We start from the raw sequence: 21,993 nt of genomic DNA on the forward strand, positions 1-21,993 counted from the left end.
GCTCCTACTCCATAGGGGACGATCACAAACCAATACTAACGGCAGTCTGTTGTTGTATTGTATTAACAGGCTATCGCTTGATAGCAAACTTTTACTGCCTCAAATGCCCTATTCTCTGACTTCCCCCACGACCAAACAGTGTTTTTTCCAAGCAATTTATGCAGCGGTTCAGCAACGGTTGCCTTGTCTTTTAAAAACACGGCGTAAAAGTTTACCAGACCCAGGAAAGCCTGGAGTTCTGTCTTGTTTTTGGGTGCTGGGGCTCTCTTTATCGCCTTGACTTTGCTCTCAGTGGGTGAATCCCTTTTTGTCTATTCTATAGCCCAAAATTCAACAGATTCGACCCCTATCTGACACTTGCTTGCTTTGACTTTTAATCCTGCCGACCTAAAATGGCCAAAACTTTCCTTAATCGCTTCCCAGTTCTCTTAAATCTTCCCTGATACCAACACATCATCGAAATAGGGTACGACTCGGTAACCCTTGTAGGAGCCGCTCCATCAAATTTTGGAATAGCCCGGGCCACACTCACCCGAACTGTAACCGGGTGCACTTAAAGGCACCCGGTGCGTTACAATGGTCTGGGCCTCAGCTGTGCTAGCATCTACGGGTAGCTGTTGGTACGCTTGTGCCAAGTCTAATTTGGCGAAAACTTGTCCGTGCCTAGTGAGTGCAATAAGTGTTGCACTACTGGAACTGGGTAGGCGCTCTTTTGCAATGCTTTGTTCAAGGTAGCCTTGTAATCAGCGCAAATTCTTATGGACCCGTCTGGTTTTATAGGGTGACGATTGGCGTCTCCCATTTGGCATGGTCAACTGGCACTAGTATCCCTGGCTGACTAATTTATCTAACTCTTTGTCGATTTTAGGTTTGAGTGCAAAAGGAACCCTCCTTGCCTTTAACCTAATGGGAGCTATTTGGGGTCTAAATTGAAGGAGATAGGGGTCCCTTGTACTTGCCTAAACGGTCCTCGAATACGCCTGCGAATTCCTCCATTAGGGCGTTTGCAGGTTGCATCCGCTCGGTGGACGCCAGTCACCCCATTCCCAACGCCCGGAACCAGTCTAGCCCCAGCAAGCTTGGCAAGGTTCCTCGACTAACGTGATGGGCAGGGTCTTTTCGTATGTCCCGTACTTGACCTCGACGGTCGTTGTCCTCGAACAGGGATGCGGTTGCCCTGGTAATCCTGCACCCGGAGCCGTTGTTTCTGTAGCTTGCGCTTTGCGATGTGTGGCAAGGCTTTCACAAAAGTGTCCCAGGACATGATTGTGATAGCTGATCCTGTGTCTACTTCCAGTCGGCACGGTACGCCTTCAATTGTCGGGTTTGTGAAGATCTTTTCTTCGATGCGGGTAGCTGCGTGGTCTATGGTAACAGTCATTCGGTTTGACTTCGCTCTTTCTTTCCTGGCCAATCGCGGGTCGCCTCGCCGATCTCGCGCCTGATTGGCTGGTTTGAAATTTCGGCGGAATGTGGGGTTTGCATCTCTGACTCAGAGCCGCTCTGATTGGCCGATTTGAATTTTCGGCGGAAGGTTGGGGTGCTCGGCAGACTTGAGCCAGGTGCCCTTCCTTTCACACCGCCGCAAATGGCGCCCTGAACTTACATCTTTGGCGCTGATGTCGCCCCGCAACTTCCGCATTCCTCCGGGTCTTCCTTGTCGATTTTCCGGTGTAGTGGACTTCTTCCTCCTCTTCGCTGGTTGACTCACGATAGGTTTCTTCGTGGTGGACTGTGCTCGGCTTTGCGCCCGCCATTGGCGTGAGTCGCTTTTGTAAGGTGTCTGCTGCATGGTTGGACATCTCATGGGCTCTGGCTTCGTCCAGAGCGTTTGCCAATGTCAGGTTGCTCTTGGCTAGCAACCGTCTCCTCAAACGGATGTCTCTGACCCCCCGTATAAGTTGTTCCAGCAGCTCTTCGTCCAGATCGCGGTACTGCAATGCTTGGAGGCTTGTCTCAGGGCTGCCATGTAGTCGCTGATAGACTCGCCTTCTTGTTGCCTGCGCCCCAAACTCGCATCGTCGAACGATTTGGACGGGCTGGTGCGTAGTGATTCTTCAGGAGGGTCTGAAGGGTCTGCCACGACACGGAGTGTAGCGGTGTTGGCTCCGCTAGGGCTTCTGCGACGGCGATGACTGCTGACCCACAGTGGCTTATGAAGTAAGCCCGTTTGCGGTTGTCGGAGACTCCTGTAGCTCGCTTGCCTCCAGGAAACTTTCAAACGGGTCATATATATTCCCCATGTCTCCTGGGCAGGGTCAAACGGAGTGGGTGGCGTGTAGCCGGTCATCGCTGCAATGGCCGTCACCTTGCTGGGTTTGATTCTCGTAGTGAGTTCAGCTCTGTTCTGGTGCTCTGCCTCAAGATCCCATCCTCGTCGCCAATGTTAAGTTTGGGTATTGACGAGGCAGGAGACCAGGTTAGTGACAACAGCTCTTTAATATAGTGTGACCCAGCAAAACTCTGGAGAAAAACCTCTCCTTATATACACTTCAGCCTGAGGCTGCATCCAATCAGAACCGAGATATTTCCCGCCTAAAACTCCCGCCAAAACTTACAGTAATACATTACATTCTGGGTCTGTAAATCCTACCCTCACTTGCTTTAATAAGCAAGTCAAAATTTCCCAAAGGTGCTTTTTCAAGAAGCAACTGGACTTTCTGGTTTTTCTTTGAAAATGTTTCGCTTCTCATCCAAGAAGCTTCTTCAGCTCTGACTGGATGATGAGGAATGGAAGGATTTGGACAGAGAGGAACGCTGGTTTGAAAGAGGGGTCAAAGAGGCCATCTCCGTCAAAATTGAACAGCCTTCTCTTAACAGAAAAGGTGGGATGCGACAACATTGTCTATCTCCAATCCACAACACAGTCCTTGGAACAGTTCCAAGAAGGCTCCACACCCATTTGCACCACTCAGGTGACACCTGATGACTCAGATAAACCTCCAGGTGGCCTTAATGACTCTCTAAAAAGATGCAAATGACCAGCTCTCTGCAAGAAGCTTCTTAGATGAGAAGTGAAACGTCTTCAAAGAAAAACCAGAAAGTCCAGTTGTCTCTTGAAAAAAAGCATCTTTGGGGCAACCATGGCCTGGATGACTGAGAATCTCCATAGACAAGCAAATCAGAAGTTCTTGCCATTATTACCTATCTTCTACAGAAGGCAGGACCTTGCATCTCCCACCCCTCAATCTTATAGAGTTATAAGAGACCTTGGAGATCTTGTAGCCCAACTCCCTGGGCTATAGCATTTGAGACAAATGGTTGTCTAATACAGGTAGTCCTCCTTTAATGACCAAATTGATTAGCAACTATTTGCAGCTATGATGGTGATAACAATGTAAACCGGTCCTCCCATTTGTGACCTTCACAAGTCTGTAAAGAATAGGAAAGTTGAAGTAACATCATTAGCACAGTTATGGTTTCCCTTAGGCCGTCCTATTTTTGGTTGCTAAATGAGGACTACCTGTATGTGAGAGAAAGAGACCCTCACAGCTGACAAAAAAAAAGTGGGAAAAATTGTAACATTTAGATTGGAGCTAGAAAAATCAAGCTTCCTCTGCTTTGTTGGGGAAAATCCAATCTCAAAATGAATCCAACTTGTTTTAAAAAGGGAGGGAATGTCAGCACTGCTTTTTAACCTTGAGTACTTACTCACAAAGCATTCAGTGACGAGGAAAATCAAAATAGAGAACGACTGTATTTGTTCATACATAAAAGCTGTTAATCCTGGCTATTTCAACAGGCCTTGGAGGGAAAATGATCTAAGCGGAATATATAGGACACAACTCCTCAACATAAGAATATATTATTACTTATATTTCTTATTCGTATCATTTGTTATTTTAACCTTGTTTACACATAATTGGAATGTAAGCCTGTCACAATCAGTGAATGATTGCAGGCAGGATGTAAGCCAAGTGGCATGAATAAATAAAGCTGATGAAAAAGATTCCAAGTGGCATAAAAACACATAGTGATTGAGACAGTAGATACCAGAAACAAATTAGATTTAAATAAACACACACAAAAAAAAACAAACTTAAGTGCAGTTCTTATTTTTTCCCCCTGCTCCTCTAGAGAATGGGTAATTTTGAAGAGGTATTACCTCTGTGTCAATTTGTTACAGCACCTGAAAAGTCTTTCTTCCTACGTATTCCAGTTTTAATCAGAGTTTGATTTTGAATTGTCTTTCTCCCATGCCTCCATTTCAGCTCACAGCTTCTGGTTTTTTTTTTCTTATTCGAACATTTGATTACAATTTCCAAAATAACAAAAGCTTTCCCACATGGATAGGGAGAAATTATGGGGGGGTTATTTGGCTATACAAGGCCTGACATATACAATGTATTGTGATACATCGACCAGCTCTTCTTCTCATCTCTTTCTGCTTGAAATGTGTGTGATGTGTATTACTTGGGCTGGGGAGTGGCTGTTTAGTCCTGTGAATGCCAAGTGATATCACAAGAGCACAATATATTGAACCATAACACTAAGCTACTAAAAAACAAAACAAGGTTAACATTAACCAAGCTTCACCTGGATGCAATTGCAAGTTAGCAGGGGATGATTGACGCTTACATGCCAAAGGGCAACTTCTCCTATAAACAGCCTCTGATTCTCCACTAAGACATTGGTACAAAACAATTGTGTGAATGTTGCCATTTCCATTCTTTCTGATTTATACTTTCTTTTTTCCTCTACATAGCTAATGTTTGGATACCTGCACCACCCATTTTCACCTGAATAGTCAACCAGAGCTCTTCCAAGTGACTTTCTCTGGTTTCCAAAACCCACTGCCTGGAAGGGATTGGAGAAGTTAACGTGGCTGCCAGTCCTGAATTCTGGATACATTGAGAAAAATGTCCCTTTGTCGATGCCTGGAAACATCTGGACTTCATTTCTTCATATCCACCTTCAACAGAACCTTAACAGTAGAACCAGATTTCAGGATTGAAGTTGCCTCTAGTTCCATCCATAACTGAGCAGATCAGATTTTTTTGGATGGGAATGCCTTTACTTTAAGGCAAAGACTTCGAAGCTCTAATCAACACTCTGGAAAAATCCTTTTCCACCTCCTCCAGATGTCACTAGATATGGGCGACATGACAGAAGGAAGCTTGTGGGGTTTTGTTTTTTAGGCTGCTGCTGAATCTAGAATGAAAATTAATCTGGAGAGGGGGGAATTGATGTCAGACAAGGATAGGAAACTAAGGCATTGGAGCAACAATCTTCCAGAACACAGAGAGGTGCATAATGCAATTTTACCAAATCTGCGTGGCAACCAATGCATCATTGCCACAGCTACCAGGAGCAGTCCCAATCAGCGAAAAGCTGTAAAATGTATAGTTTTTCTGTAAACTAACAGAATATTGTGGCCAATATTTTTTTGACCTTCTAACACAGGGCAGGTGGAAACTCCACGTTAAGGTCTCCTGGGTCAGAGTTGAGGGGAGAGAGTGGACCTTTCTTTGGTTGAGCTTCTTGAGTTAGTTGTCTACCATTTCACTCCCGGAATTCATTTCACTGGTCACTTTCCTTCATCTTTTTTCCTGATGGAAACGGTGTTTCCGCCTTCTGCATTCATAGAATCACAGGGCTGGGAGGGAGGTCCTTGGAGGTCTTCTAAACCAGGGGCCTCCAACCTTGGCAACTTTAAGACTTGTGGACTTCAACTCCCAGAGTTCCTCTGCCAGCAAAGCTGGCTGAGGAACTCTGGGAGTTGAAGTCCACAAGTCTTAAAGTTGCCAAGGTTGGAGAGCCCTGTTCTAAACCTACTCATAGCAGGAGACCTTGTACTAACCTAACCAAATGGCTGTCTAATCTTTTCTTGAGGGTCTCCAGCAATTGAGCACCCACCACCCCAGGTGTGTAAAGCTGTTCCATACTTTGGTACACCAAGGGCGCCACAATGTGGACTAGTGGTAACCTTGTTGTTTAACAGAATGTGCAAACCAGGCTTCAGTGGCTCGTTCAGCAAACAAGAACAAATACCAGCTGAGTATGATTCACAAACCCATTCTATGCCGATGATTAAGCAGCATGAAATCACATTTGCTGAAGATCACTGTACAATCATTCCTTAAACCACCAAGAGGTGGAAACATCAGGACTTGGGGGGAAAGAAATGTCACTGATGTCAACCAGTTTCTATACAGTTGAGCCAGAAAGTGGTGGCATAGTGGCTAGAATGGAGTATTGCAGGCTAACTCTGCATTCCCACAGCCAGGGGGACTGTGCCTGACTAAGCCTTCCATCCTTCTGAGGTGGGTAAAATGAGGGCCCAGGTTGTTGGAGGCAATTTGCTGACTCTTTAAACCGCTTAGAGAAGGCTGAAAAGCAAAGTGTTCTACCTTTGTTTGCCTTTTTTATTTTAAAATGAATTAACGTGTTTTCTTGTTCCCCTGCTGAATGATACCAAATGCATGAATAAGGAGACTGCACCACCATCACACAGTTAATACTGGATTGTTTTTATCTTATCTATAATCGAGTGATTTTTAATTTGTGCTTGACTATAAATGTATTCGGGTCTTTCATGGCACTGGATTGAATGTAAAACCAAGAGTGAATCAGAAGCCTGACTGCTATAGCAACTGGGGCATCTTCTTGCAGGAGATGTTGGGTTGGAATTTTCAACAATAATAATTGAAAGTGTAAACCTTGGAGTCGATCCTTGTACAGCATTTGAATGATTTGCTTCTTCCTCCTTCTTCCGATATCAACTGTGCAGGACATACCATCCTTGATGTAAGCCATCAAGAGGCTCTAGGCCTGTGATGGCGAACCTATGGCACGCGTGCCCAAAGCAGCACATGGAACTGTCACCTGGCACGCGCGGCATCGCCCGTTCCTCTTCTGGGTTTCTGGCGCGCATGCACATGCGATGATCATCTGGCCTTTGTGCGCGTGGCAATGCAGGAAACCAGAGGAGCAGGTCTTCCATTTTCCGACGTGAGCATGTGCGCCAGCCAGCTGATCGGCGTGTGCGCATGTGCGGCAGTAACCAGAAGACTTGTTGGCCAGCAAGCGTGCACCAGAAACTGAACGTACCTTATCGGGCATGTGCATGCCCCCGGGGCAGCTCTTCTTCCTGGTCACGGCCCTGACAAGCACGCATGCAAAACGCTCCCTTTTCAGCACTCGGTGCCGAAAGATTCGCCATCACTGCTCTAGGCTGCGCACAGTAAAAATGTGGACAATAAATCAATCTGCAGGACAATACAGGAGGTCAGAAATCCAAAACAATGATTAGATGAGATGTTGCCATCTTTGGAGTGCTCCGGCTTTTCTAATAGGGACACAATACGGGTAGTCCTTGAACTTACAACTGTTTGTCTAGTGAAAAAAGTGACTTGCAATCAGTCCTTGCACTTACATTGCAGCATCGCCACAGTCACAGTGATCAAAATTTTGGGATGTGGCCACCAGTTATGATGGTTGGCAGTGTCCTGGGATCACATGGATGCCATCTGTGATTTTCCTAGCTGGCTTCCAACAAGGGGTTTGCTTAACGACTGGGTGATTTGCTTAAGGATCACAGCAAAAAGTTTGCAAATTTTCACTTAGTGACAGAAGTTCCAGTCCCAATCGTGGTGGTTATGTTGAGGACTACCGATAGTAAAAATGGGAATCGGGACTAGGCTACAAAAATGGGGCTGGAAAAGGAGAGCAGTACTTTCTCTGATTGTGCAAACACTGTTTTTTTCCTTCATCGCCACCTCTGGTATTTCTAGCAGCAGCTACCAAAACATTTTCACAATTCCTTTAGGAAAGCCACAGGTCCAACCTGACGCTGCTGTTGCTAAACACAACTGGAGTTCTTCTAGAAAGCTGATCAATCATTTTAAACATTTTTAACAAATTTTTAACTGCTAAAACTGGGGAGATGAAGAAAGACACAAAGCAGGTGTTCATTCTACAGAGCTACGTAAATATGGAATTGTTTCAGTTCACTTGTAATTCTGCAGTTGAGCCAAGCCAGTATGCGTCTGGTGTGACCGTGGCTTAACACCGTGAACCTAGTCATTTGTGTCATATTTAAGAAATCTTCATTAAAAAAGAATATGGTTTAATAGAATGCGTGAAGCCAATCAATAGATTTGATTTACCATCGCCATCTTGACATGTCAACGGTACGGGGCTGGGGTTAAACCTAAGGCATAAATGAAACTGTTTTAGAGACCAACTGTTTAACCAGCTGGATTTATGCATATTTACGGAGGGACTACTGGTCCGCAGAAGCAAATGCCTGCTGTTTATGGGAGTTGTGATCTATTAAATATGGGGAAGCACAGCAGATAGTGGCAGCACTTAATCAACCTTGACTAACTCCAGAAAGATCAGCAGGGTCAGGCCAGGTTAATACTTGGATGGGAGACCACTAGAAACCCCAAGGCTAGAGGCTAAACCTACGTTCAATAAGAAAGCAGCAACAATGACTAAAACATCCTTCCAAGGCAAACCACACGAATGCGCCCATAGAGTCAAGAGGCAATGAGCTCAACTTCAGGGAGCCTTGACCTTAGATCACTTTCAAGGGCAGGAAAACAAGTAGAAAACCTCCTGTAACAAATTCACCTTCTCCTCCAGTTATGATGCATTGCTAAAAGGCCCTTCAGGCAAAGCCTAGCTTCAGATAACATCCCAGAAGTTGGGGCCTGCTCAAATACCTATTTAATTGTTCCTACACGAGTATGGTCTCTCTGCCTCAACATGCGGGAATGATATATTTTAAGGCAGATGACAACCTGATTACTGTAGCACAGCCAATTTCCATCCTATGTTGGCATGGAGGCTTTCTTGGAGAACACAAAAGCGTCACTTGTGCAAAACACTGAAGATTTCTCTTGAAACCACCGCTACTGCTTTTCCTCCCATTTCGGGTGGGGGGTGGAGGGGGGCTCTTGTCATTTTAAACAACAGTTCTGTTCCTAAAGTATCACACGTAGTCCTTGAGTTATGGCTAATGGAGCCTGCTTATTACAGTTATAAAATCGTGAGTGTCAAAAATCAGGGTCACCCGTTAGCCTGATCTGATTTTACAACTTTTGTGGCGGCCGTTGAGCAAACGATGTGGGTAAATGAACCAATGGTTTGCAATGGGCTAGTTTTGCCAAAAACTGGAAGTAAATTTCAGGGGGGAAAAAAACATAAAACATGCGTCACAGAACCGCAGGACACTTCAAATGACTGTACACGCAGCCAGGTTGCTAAGTGCCCAGAGTGTGGCCCTGTGACCATGGTCGTAAGAGCCCCTAACGAAGTCTGTCACTAAGTGACAGGACATAAGTCAAGGACTATCTGTACTAGTGTATTTGGGAGGCAGGAATCTGGATAACCATCAGATGGCAGCAGAGAAACAGGAAGGCTGGAGTTTCGTTGGTCAGGTATGATTAGCCTAATCTAAAAATCCCATGGATGAGAGTAGGATAGTCTTATATTACCTAGGCAGGTAAACACTTCAGCAGTAGTTTTTGTAGCCGTTAAAAGTACTATTTTATTAAAAGATAGGAAAACAAAAGGAATTCACCTGGAGCCAGAGCAGAGCACTCTATCAAGAACATGGAACAAAAAAAAAAAAAAGGTTGGAAAGGGCTAATAAACACTTTGAAGTCTCACAGGAAAAATGTTCCTCCCAGTTTTTAATTATTTCTTTTTAATCTTTGTTCCTGTATCTGACAACCAGAAATAACAGGCACACTACTAGAGTTCTGTGTTTGCATCTGCTCAAAAGAAAGATTCTCCCCACACCAACAATTCTCTTGTACTGAACTGTCATGAATTTGAACAAACTCGGGAGCCTCATCATTTATCATTTTAATTTGAGCCCAGGATTTGCAAGATACAGAAAGGGGAAGGATCAGCTGGTAAATGTCTGCAGGTTCATCTTAAAGCAACAGGAACAGGCCCGGTTTAAATAGAAAGAGTCCACCCACAGCATTAATTTTGAAAGACGCCCAAGCAGTGAACAGAAACCTAGGGACAGCCTGCAGTCCTATTGTTCCCTCAAACAATTTGGAGACCTTTTGCTCAATGACTGATCTCTACCTAGCTGATCTAGGCTTTCGTTGGCAGCCAAATCTTTTTCTATGTGTGCCCCAAAGCCTGCATTTTTATTTAGTGGGATTTACCCCTTACAACGTAGCTTTAAGCTTGTGTATCGCCTAGGGGAGTGGCTGATGAGAGAAAAGAAATGGCAGGCAAGGCTTTGTAATTTTGATCTTGAGTAATAATGATGTTATTCGTTACAATTGGCCCCCTTGCCTGCCTCCACCTGATGGATAAATAATGATCTGGCAAAAGAGAGGCTGGGTAGCATCGAGATATTTGCATCCTCTGCGGCATTTTGAGTTAAATGTCGTTGTCCTGCCATTCTGAAATCTATGTAACAGTAAAGAGCAGCTGACATCAATCGGCTGCTATGATCATGCCTCCCTGTGAAGAAGGGAAGAAACACCAGAAAAAAAGGAAAAGAGAAAAAAGCACAACCCGCCACGGTTAAAATTGAGCGGTTTCGTGGCAATGTTAAGTTGGATCGCTGCAAAACCTACAGTATATTTTGTTCAAAAGAGAGCTATATATGATGACTGCGTAGCTTTTGCTTTCCGACAAGACTAATCCCAGAATTGGGCAAGTCAGCCATTGTAGAATCAATTATGCAAACAGACCTTTATGCTTGAGGCGGAATTTATATTACCTTTCAGATTCTTAAAGGAGCAAAATTCACACCCAGCTGTTTATAAGCAGCACCAGGCCCAAAACCGAAGAGGTCAACAGAAAAGTTGGCCCCAGAGACTGAAATACCTGCCACATTATAAAAACGCAACAGCACAACAAAAATTATCCAGCCCAACTTTCTTTCTTAGAAAACACGTATTTTAAGGTTTTAAGCAGGATATGTGGTCTCCAATAATTAATTTTTCAGGACTGTGCTGCTTCCGATGCCAGCAGCGGTATCTTAATAAGAGTCTCTAGAGAGGCCTACACAAGGTATTATCCCATAATGTGCCTTCTCTGGTTTTCGCTTGGGCTGTGAAGGAACCAAGAAGCAATGAATTATTCAACAAACTCGTGTTTTAACACATTTATCCCAGCAATGTATAGCTTTGCTCTCTACATGCTTGTAAAATTCTCCTTTAGAACTATGCTTCTTTGGTGACCTTGCTCCCCCTTTTGGTCTACAAAAATAATAAGATGAATCTTTTTCATATTTGTGCTGGAGGTTTTTGCTTTTGGGGGTTTTGTACAGTGGTGGGATTCAAGTAATTTAATATTATTTATTTATTTTATTTATTTTATTTTATTAGATTTTTATACCGCCCTTCTCCCGAAGGACTCAGGGCGGTGTAAAGCCAAATAAAATCCACAATATACACAATTAAAACACGACTAAAACCAAACATATTTCAAGATGGCCAAAATTTAAAACAATTTAAAACCCTAAAATATAAATAACCCCAATAAAATTAATAAAACTTTTAAGCCAGCCCCGCTTGAATAAATAGGTGCGTTTTCAGCTCACGGCGAAAAGTCCTAAGATCAGGCACCTGACGTAAACCAGGGGGAAGTTCGTTCCAAAGCGTAGGAGCTCCAACAGAGAAGGCCCTACCCCTGGGGGCCGCCAGCTGACATTGTTTGGCGGACGGCACCCTGAGAAGGCCCTCTCTGTGAGAGCGTACGGGTCGGTGGGAGGCATAAGGTAACAGCAGGCGGTCCCGTAAGTAGCCGGTTCTCTGCCCTAATGATTTCTTCCAACAACCAGTTTGCCAAACTGCTCAGACAGTTAACAACCAGTTCTCCCGAAGTGGTGCAAACTGGCTGAATCCCACCACTGGTTTTGTACTTACAAAATTTGTGGCCTGTGAGTAAACTACAGATTTTTCCTAATGCCATGTGGGATGGGGAAAACAAACTAACATTTTCCTGGCTGAAATGCACAAACTTAAAATAGGAGCATCTGCAATACTGCTAGAACAGGGGTAAGGCAAGAATCTTCCAGTGGATTGCTGGTGACTTCTCAGAAACACAGGGAGCTTCATACTGTGGGACCAGATACTGCTGAGAATCAGACTCCACACCTTTAACTTAGGAAAAGGTTTAAAACCTTAGTTACCAGATCAAGATAAAAAGCATTATATTCGGACGGACATCCATTTAAGAACTTTATATCTTATTCATTGAACAGATATTTTATTCTTCAGTATATTTATAGTCTGCTTCTCCATAAAGCTCAAGGCAGCTTTCCCACAATTCCAAACATCCCAAAGGAACACAAATCTGACATGTCAACCAGCGAAATCCATACAATTTAAGTATTCAAACCATTAACTTTGGCACAGGCTCAGCACTTCAGGATGCAAGAGCTTGACAGTCTGGCATTAGCTTTTCAAAACAGGGTGCCTTCCAAGCGTTAGGACTACAACACCCAGCATTTCCCAGCAACAGAGAGAGTTGTGGCAAAATCATCAAAACAATGGGTTATCCAAATAACCAGTGACGTTGGGTGGCCATTCATGGTAATGTACTTTAGATTAGAGCTACTTCAGGAATGTTTTTTAAAAAAAATCCCAACTCTCAGGGTTTCAAGCAAAATCTTAAATTGTTAAATTTGAAAGTGTAAGGCGGCTTACAAGAGGGCTGGAAAACTCCTTTGAGTGAGTTTCTGATCTCCTAACGTTAATGCTTACCGATTTTCTACAATACAGTGCATGCAATTTCTGTTAAGCCATTTAATTTATTTAAGGCCACCATCCTCAGAAATACGTAGGCAGCTTGTTTATCTGCCAAGCTTGACTTATATTGAATGAACTAGAATTAAATTGCCGTATGAAAAATTGAAACAAATATGTCATATGCAAAATTTGACACTCTGTAGTGCCTCGCATTGAGATGGTGCTGTTGCTTAAATTCAGCACCACGTACTGCAGGGATCCAGGAAGCCAAGACTTTAGTTCAAATGTATGAATCTATACTATAAATTTTAATGTTTTTTAAAAATATGAACATTCTATTTTCCAACAAGGCCAACAAGAAATTGTCTAAATCAGGGGTCTCCAACCTTGGTCCCTTTAAGACTTGTGGAGTTCAACTCCCAGAGTTCCTCAGCCAGCTTTGCTGGCTGAGGGACTCTGGGAGTTGAAGTCCACAAGTCTTAAAGGGACCAAGGTTGGAGACCCCTGGTCTAAATGACCTCCCAGTCATTTTGCCCAATTATGTGCTTTCCTGTAAACGTATTTGAAATAGCAATTCTTGTGTTTGCTGGGCCAGTCCTACTGAACTCTCCCATCCAATGTCCTGTTTTACAACATGTTAGCTATGAAATATGCCAGTCATGGAGGCACAATCTATTTTGCCAACTGATTATGAGCAAACACATATCTTACTTCTTTGGTGGGGAAAAAAAGACAGTAATACTATAGAAGCTATATAACCTGCTCAGATTTCTATATCTGTACAGTTTGTATTGTCTCTGTGCATTGCAGGGGGGGGGGGGAGCAAAGAGCACATAATGAAGTCCATAAGCTCAAGCAGGTACAATATTGACCAAATTGTGCCATGCAACTTGCCTAAAAATAGTGGCTAAGTACGAGGTTTATCACAAAATGCCAGGAGGTCCAGCCTTCTTCTGTTATTTTGTAATCCAAATTTTACCTAGTTGAGAACGCAAAATACAAGAGGCTTCTCTGAAACCCAAACTTTCCTGCACAAGACTTCTCCTTAAGCCAAGCACCCACTTCGGCAAATAAGTGATGCAAAAATTAACGGGGTTAAGCCTCACTAATGAGCAGGATTGTTATTCCTATATTTTAAAGGTTTCCACTGAGAATGATCACGCACCTTCAGCTTTAATTTCTGAAAAAAAAGTAGTTCATCGTGGCTGCTGAGAAACATGCCTGCTGTAAGGCTCACTAAACTGAGCTCAAGTCTGCTTGCCTGTCCAAAAGGTTACAGTGCTGTGAACATTTCTTGTGGAATGTGATTTTTTTTTTTTTAATCAGCAGGGTGCTTAAAATAAGCACACAGAGGAAAGAGAAAGATTTTGAGAATGTGCAATTGTCTCTTCTCCCACATCCAACCACAGGTAGACAGAATAATCAAATATTCATGCAATGGAAGGTCCCATTCCTCAGGCTCCCGCTGAGTCCCATGTGGTTTCAGGAAAGGTCGTATTTAATATGAAATTCTGCCCAAGCAATGGAATATACAGGGATTGTGCAAGGTGACCACGGGGATTTCATCAATCATAGGTTTTCAGATTGAGCCCAATTTCCTTTTTTTTTTTTTGAGTCCATACATCAGCCTGTGCCTTTGCATAAAACATTCACCCCTTTTACCTCTTTCAAGCCCAAATCAATAAGACTCACAAGGTTTCCAACCACAAGGTGTCCTTTGCACCCATTCCTTTCATATCCCACTACTAAGAATTCTTACAGACGTTTATATAAGAAATTGTTTAAAAAAAATCACGGGGGGGGGAGTGTCCTTTTAAGAAGGTAAGTGGAGATTGTCGTGTATCAGGGATGAGGTGGCCTCGACACCTACCCTTTTCCAGAAACTAGGAGCTTAAGAGAGTGGTGAGACCCGATGACTGCATCTTTAAGGCAGCTTTATGTCGAGTGATTTTGCATGAGTGAGTCTGCAGGTGGGAGGCAGTGGGGCCGATAGTGAAAGTGATGCAGGCTCAGCGCACAAGAAGAATGCAAGCAAGGATGAACCGAGTGGATTGTAGGTTTCTTACACAGAGCTAAAAAAAAAGAAAAAAAGACCAATGGGAAAGGAGCTTGCAATAAAGGAAGAAACCAGAGATACCGAGGAAGACAAGGGGAAGGAGAAAAGATCTTGGTCGAAGCTCTAGCACTGCTCTTCTCAAAGCAGACCCACTCCCCGTCATATTCATCATTGATAACAAATATTTAATTAAATTGCAGGGCGGGGGTGGGGGGGTGGGGAATCAGCCACAGTACCCAAGAAGGTCCTGTCAATACATTCCTCGTTGGGCAGGGTGAGAGAATGGGTGGCACCAGACAGACTCCCCAGCCACAGACGGATAGAGACAACAGTAGCAGCACTGACACAAGACAGGCGTGGAGCTGGGTGTGCGTGCCCTCCCACCCCTCCCTCCCCTTTACCCACAGTCAAGGCAGCACCAGCACAAGACAGCTGAGACCTGGAGGTATAGGCCTTCCCTTCTTTTCATCCCTCGCCTCAGTTGGGGCAGTGTCAGTCCTCCTTTGGGGGAGAGTTGAGGAGCTCCTTCTCTGCCCCACGGCCAAATATGGTTCAGTGCTGCATGGCCCCTGCATGGTTTTGGTCAGGTAGCTCCACCTTCTTGCAGTTGTTCTCCTTTGGGCCAGCGTCTCCTGCTTTAGACTGTGCCTTCCCCCGCTGGCTTTTCTTGTGGCCTCGGATGCAATGGGCATTGCCGCAACCTTCATCGTCCTCATCTTCGCTTTCTGTTGAGCTCTCATCAAAAGCCCGGGGCTTCTCGTAGATGCAGCAGCCTGTGTTGAGAAAAGGGAAGAAGTGGAGAGGAATGGCAAGAAGGGAAGGTAAAAAGGACTTGGAGACAATATATCGCGGACATAAAAAAGAAGGTGGAACAACAACAACAAAAAAGAACAAAGGGGGAATAAAGAGACATTGTGAACACGGAGAAAAGTGTGCGTTGATATGGAATGGGACAGTGTTTAATAAAGTGCAAAATGAGTGAAATATACAAAGTGGAAATATTGGATGCATGAAGAAAAGGAATTGAAGGAAATGGCAGACAGGGAAGAACAGAAGGAAGAAAACATGAGAGAGAGAAGCACAGAAATACAACAATTCAACAGCAATTACAGCAAAGGAAGAGGGGACAAAAGAATAGTCACTTGCTCATCTACCAACAATTCTTACTTTTAGAAAATGAAAGGACTATGCAGACTTTCTTCAAACATTTCTCTCTATCCCATATGAATTTATAGGGGTCAGATCAGCATAGTCAGGAGCAAAAAATTCACTTTTCTGACACACGTTGGTGCCAGGCTGGAAGCAATACAGCAAGTTCTTAGCCTCTTTATACCCAACCCACCAAGGAAAAGTAGAGAGACTACATCATGTTTGAATTATGTAGCAATTATTCTTGTTCATTTATTTGGCTAGGGAACTGCAGGGAGTAATTAGTAATAGGACAAATAGCATCTCTCCAGTTAATTCACTTATGGTTACAGTATAACCATCTATCTATCCTCCTGTGATCACCTCAAGATGCTTTCTCATCAAATTTCCAATATGCACCGTTAAGTACCTATGGTTAATTGAGGCAATTAGTATCCTCTCCAGGCTACAATGTCATAAGTAACCTGGTGTCCCCAAAGCTTATCATTTTCTAAACATCAAAAACCAATCATGGAACATGTCCATTATAGCAAGTGGCTTCCCAGAAGAGGACCAGTATGGGCCAGCATATATGATGATACAGGACTCCACATATTTTCCCAGGGATTATTCCCCTATTTCCACTAGTTTGTCAGTACACTGTGGAATTTGATTTCATTACCTATGCTTGCGTTCTGATATCGTATGCTAGAAGGTGACCAATCTACAGAAGAGTCATACGGCCTTTAAGAATACTTAAGAGTAACCCTAAAGTCAACAATCTAGATGTACTCTGAGAAAGGGATGGATTAAGAAAATGTAAAAAATGAGTTAGCCTCAATTAGTGCACACTGGATGATGCACTCACAGCAGGAGAAATACAAGTAAGGAGGAAGAATTTTAAGAAACAATGATAGAGAAGGTCAGAGCTCACATTTGGAAGATCTCCGTCCCAAGTGCTCATTGTCCACTGTATCACTTGACCATTCCACCTTCTTGGATGGCTTTCGTTTTCTTAATTTGATAGTGAGACTACGATTTTCCTGAGAAGAGGACAGAAGGGAAGAGAGTTTGATAAATGGATAATCAAAGAATTTCTCATTCAATATACAACAGCTTGATTTTCAATTCTGCGGAATACTTTCTACATAGCTGTACCCGAGGAAAAAAAAAACCTCTTTATTTTTGCCAGTAATGACAACTCCAAACAGTTCTGAGGACAACTTCAAAGTTTAATTGCTGCTGCTTTTCTGATCAAACCCTACCTATACCACAATATCTTATGCCATTAACTTGCATAAGAGATGAAACATTTCATTATACATTGAAACAATTAGATTTTATATTTTAATAGGTTCTAGGGCAGAAATATGAGCTGTCAGTAGAGAACCCAAGACTTAATTGAATTCTATATAAGAGCTCTTAGGTTTTATGAAGAGCATTAATAGAAAAACATTTAAATGGGCAGCACTGTTACAACACAATGTGGCACTTTAATATTATAGCCACTCACAATCACACCAGGGCATTTAGCACAATGTTTTTTCCTAAAACAAAATACTGTTATCTTAATATAAAGAAAAGTTAAATGATATAAATGCTTGATATGATACATCTATTCAATAGATGAATCAATCATCCAAAATTTTCAAAAAAGTGCCCAAGCTATCCTTTGAGCTTCATAGCCAACCCTTGATTTACAACTATAATGGAACCTGCCCATCATGGCTGTAAGTTGTGAATTGACTCTGTCAAATAATTCTCACATGACCAATGGCTGATTTTACAATCTTCTTGGCCCTGGTCATTAAGCAAACCAATGGTTTGCTATGGGCACAATTTTGCAATTAAGGAAAAGAAAGAAAGAAAGAAAGAGAGAAAGAAAGAAAGAAAGAAAGAAAGAAAGAAAGAAAAAAAGAAAGAATGAAAGAAAGAATGAAAGAAAGAAAGAAAGAAAGGAGGGAGGAAGTGCTGGTTTTCAGCAAAACCAATGTCATGTGACTCAGGACACTACAAATAACCATAAATAAGCCCAAGGTAGGTCTGTTGTAACTTGGTCAATAAGTGGCAGATTCTAAGTCAAGGACTATCTATAATTGAAAAAATACTATAGGTGCTCTAGGTGATCATGACCCAAATTTTTTCAGCCTCTTGCAATATCCAAGGTAGAAGTAAACATCAAATAATGTCTTCGAAGGCAGTTGATAAATGTTAAAAATGTTTTTAAAAAAATAATACATCCCTAAAATAAGTCTGATTGCACTAGCAACACTAAAGGTCTAGCTTCTGATCAATAGGCCTGTAAACCTCCTCTTTTTTGCAATTCAGTTCATCGGGGCTCAGCTGAATCTCTGAATTAAGTTTATCATGGAATTTGTTTCTAAATTCAAACAACAATTTGATCAAATGAAATGTATTGTATTTGTGTATTTGTTTAAAAGGGGAAAGGGGAGTTAAGGGATCAATGGAGGAGAAGGGATATGGGTTATGGTTTTTGTAGTATTTTAGCATATGTTTGTTAGATATTATACCCTGTATTTTGCTCTGGGAAGTCCCTGGGGGGGAGGGTGGAAGGGGGAAGGGGAGGGGGGAGGGCAAAGGGGGGGGAGATAATTTTTTTAAAAAATTTTTGTTGTAAAACTTTTTCAATAAAAACAAAAAAACAAAAAACAATTTGATCAAATGGTTCCCTGAATCAGAGAACTTCAAATCAATCCAATTCATTTTGGACGTCTTTAGCACATATGAATTCTTAGCTTGGGAAGCACTCAAACCACCCTTTGGAGGTGAGTAAAATGAGGACCCAGATTGGGGTGGGGGGAGCAAAACAGACTCTGTAAAACCACTTAGAGGGCTGCCAACCTTTGTGAAGCGGTATACAAGTCTTAAGCGCTAGCGCTATCCCAAAGGTGCTTTTTCAGGAGGCAAATGGACTTTGTTGTTTTTTCTTTGAAGACATTTTGTTTCTCATCCAAGAAGCTTCTTCAGCTCTGACAGGATAGTGGGGAATGGAAGGATTTATATTGCTTGCAAGATAGCTGGTCATTGAAGCACCCTGTATCCTCAAGGTCACCTGAGTAGTGCAAATGGCTCCTGTAGCCTGCAATTTTTTTCCCTCTGGAAATCCATTCCTACTCCCACACCATTCAAAAGGGCGTTCATCCCAAATTGTATAACTAAAAGAGATTCTCAGTCTGTAATCTGTATTCTAAAAGCCTGTAGAGACCCTGAGGACACAGATAAACCTCCAAGGCTTTTAACGTTCCTCTAAAAGGATGCAACTGAGCAGCTGTCTGCAAGGAATATAAATCCTTCCATTCCTCACTATTCCTGTCAGAGCTGAAGAAGCTTCTTGGATGAGAAGCAAAACGTCTTCAAAAGACAAAAAAACAACAACAACAACAAAAAACCCCAGAAAGTCCAGTTGCCTCCTAAAAAAGCACCATTGGGACATTAAAACGGAATTGTTGAATTGTCCAGTGACGAGTGGGTCAGTTGTCTCCTGAAAAAGCACGTTTGGGACAACCATCCCCTGGATGACTGAGAATCTCTACAGACTTATTGCTAGCGCTAATTCATAATCTTGAGACAGAAGCCTCTATTTCCAAATCTGCTCCGTTTTTTAAAGCGAACACCCAATTTAAAAGATTCAAAGGGGACGGGGCTCTTTTCACATATGGATCGGGTCTCGATTCCCGCCTGCAACCAGCCGTTTCCAGGAATTATTATTATTATTATTATTATTATTATTATTATTATTATTATTTATTATATTTGTATACCGCCCATCTCCCGAAAGACTCAGGGCGGTTCACAGCCAAAAAACAACAGAAAACATATAATACATATAAACAGCTAAAAGAATAGACAGTTAAATTCAATTGATGCCCTAAAACTTTTAAATACAAATTTAAAACCTCAATTAGACCCCTTTGGGGATGGGGGTGGGCAGCCTCGCTCTCCCTCCCTCCCTGGGACCCAAGACCTTCAGCTACCTGACAAAAGACCTGCCCTCCGCTACTTAAAGCCATTGGCCGCCCAAGAGGTCGCAAGCCTTCCCTTCCATCACAGGCCCGTTCGCCGCGGCCCTGCTCGCCGCCACCGAAGCCCACCGACCCACCCACCCGCTTCGTGGTTGCCACGGCAACCACAAGCGCCGAGGCTCCGCGGGGCGGGGCTCCTCCTTCTCCTCCATCGTCATCATGGTTGCCATGACGCCGGCTGCACCTCCGCCACCCCCACCCCCCCCACAGCCCTCCCCGCCCCCGGCCCTTTTCTCACCGGCTCAGTCACCTCCGTCTCGGTGACGGTCGTGGTCGCTCCCACGCTAGAAGCGGACTCGGCCATGCTGCGGCGAAGATGCCGGGAGAGCCCGGCCGCGGATGGAGCTGCTTGCCGGGAGGGAAGAATATCCGTGGAGCCCCCACGCTCCAGGGCTCGACCCGGCCTCAGGTCAGCTCCCGGCGCCTGTTCAGCCGCAGCACCCACCCTCACGCTGCAGCAGTCACCGCCTCTCCCTCGCAGCGGCAGCGGCCGTCGTTTTCCAACCCCACTTCCTACTTCCGGCGCATGTGCGTGGCTTTAACCGGTCCCCGTGGAGATTCCAGACTCACTTCCGGTGTGCGGGGGAAAAAATTAAAAGGGATCGGCTGAGCGCGTTAAGAGCGGGGAGGTTTCCTTCCAGCGGTTCCCAGTTTTCCTACCGCTCTTGTGGTGGCGGGGCTTGGTTCAGAAGATGATGGACTGCCTTCTTGTCAGAAATGATGTAGGGTCTCCTGCTTGGGCGGGGGGGTTTGACTAGATGACCTACAAGGTCCCTTCCAACTCTGTTACTCTATGATCACCTGCATGAAACAATCCTAGTTTTGGATTGGACGAAAAGACGGACTTTTGTTGACCGGAGAATGACCATAGAAACTCGATTGTAAAAAATTCGATTTTTGTATAATGGGGTTGTCGAAGTCTGGAGTATTTTATCTGATTCAGCTGTTGCAGCTTTAATTGTAGGTTAACTTCCGTGAACCCTCACTCCATATGAAGAGGTCCCTATGGGAGCCTGCCTCATTTTTATTTTCTTACTTTGTTTGAACTTGTAATTTTTGTTTGACGAAAAAATACATTAGAACAGCCGAGTTCTATTAAAGGGCATTGTCTGGAATTTGATGACAAAGAATCCCATATAGCCTTTTAAAATGTCTGTTCCAGGCTTAGAAATGCTGACTCACCAAATCCAACTTCATAATGTTTATTAAAGGGTTAAAATGTTAAAGAAGACTTTTCACCACTAAGTCTATCTAGTTTAACCTAGAAGTATCAAAGAATTTCAAATTCTCACATTGTAGCCTGATATCTACCTGACCTGTGTCCAATCACACTTGGCTAATAAAGAATTCTATTCCTATTCTATTCTATTCATAATTGGAATAAAAAAAACTATAGGATCAATGTCAGTTTATGCAAACATAAAAGCTGCCCCCTTAAGCACTAGCTTCTCTAGGGCTGCTGCCTAAATATGCTTTAGGATTAAGATGCTAGTTTCTGATTAGATCCCTTTGCATTAGAGTAAGTTTCCAAATCGTCCACTAAATAACTTTTTTCTAGGGACAATCTTCATACAGCACCAAGAATCTGTGTTGTTTTAAGATGGTATGAAGCACTTACGGAATCTCAAAATGCAGGCAATCCTTGACAGAAGATCCCTTAACTTTGATGTGTGAAGTGTCACCAGATATTTATATAGTATTTATACCTATCTTGGAATAAGTGACAATTTTCTTTGGTGGTATCATTGTAGTTTTCAATATTTTAATACTTCAAGCCAGTAGTTACAGGCAAATTGCTGACTTGAAATTCAAACTACTTTCCCCCATTAATAGCTGATCACCCATTTCCTACAATATTTGAGACCTGTATTTCCAACTATGATTTCCAACTATTTCCCAGCTAGCTAGTCCAAACTTTAAACAAGCAAGACTTTAATGGCCTTTTCAAGATTCTACTAGGAAACTGCTTTATCAGTCCGGTAACTGTAGTTCAGATATTTGTCAGAAATAGTAATGTGTTGCATTCACTTTAGTGCATGGGTCGAATTAAAAAGATGCCCACCTCCCCAAATGACCAAATTATGCAACACCACCA

At 43.2% G+C, this 21,993-nt stretch overlaps 2 protein-coding genes across 2 annotated transcripts in view; one reads left to right on the forward strand and one right to left on the reverse strand.

Moving 5' to 3' along the window:
- The window catches only part of LOC131191218 (RING finger protein 39-like), a 37,427-nt gene extending 29,350 nt beyond the window's left edge, over positions 1–8,077 (forward strand). Inside the window, exon 4 of the mRNA XM_058169124.1 lies at positions 4,706–8,077. The gene's annotated coding sequence lies outside the window, so the exon portion shown is untranslated. The remainder of the gene's footprint in view (positions 1–4,705) is intronic.
- A 6,184-nt stretch (positions 8,078–14,261) lies between these two features.
- Positions 14,262–20,429, reverse strand: PPP1R11 (protein phosphatase 1 regulatory inhibitor subunit 11). Its single transcript, XM_058169129.1, has 3 exons — positions 20,137–20,429; positions 16,790–16,898; positions 14,262–15,500 (listed from the first exon to the last, which is right to left on the reverse strand). Exons 1-3 carry the CDS (start codon positions 20,200–20,202, stop codon positions 15,280–15,282), a joined length of 396 nt encoding a protein of 131 aa, XP_058025112.1. The 5' UTR covers positions 20,203–20,429; the 3' UTR covers positions 14,262–15,279.
- Between the last annotated feature and the right edge of the window lie 1,564 nt (positions 20,430–21,993).

Source organism: Ahaetulla prasina, chromosome 2 (genome assembly GCF_028640845.1).
Source record: "Ahaetulla prasina isolate Xishuangbanna chromosome 2, ASM2864084v1, whole genome shotgun sequence".
Classification (NCBI taxonomy): Eukaryota; Metazoa; Chordata; class Lepidosauria; order Squamata; family Colubridae; genus Ahaetulla; species Ahaetulla prasina.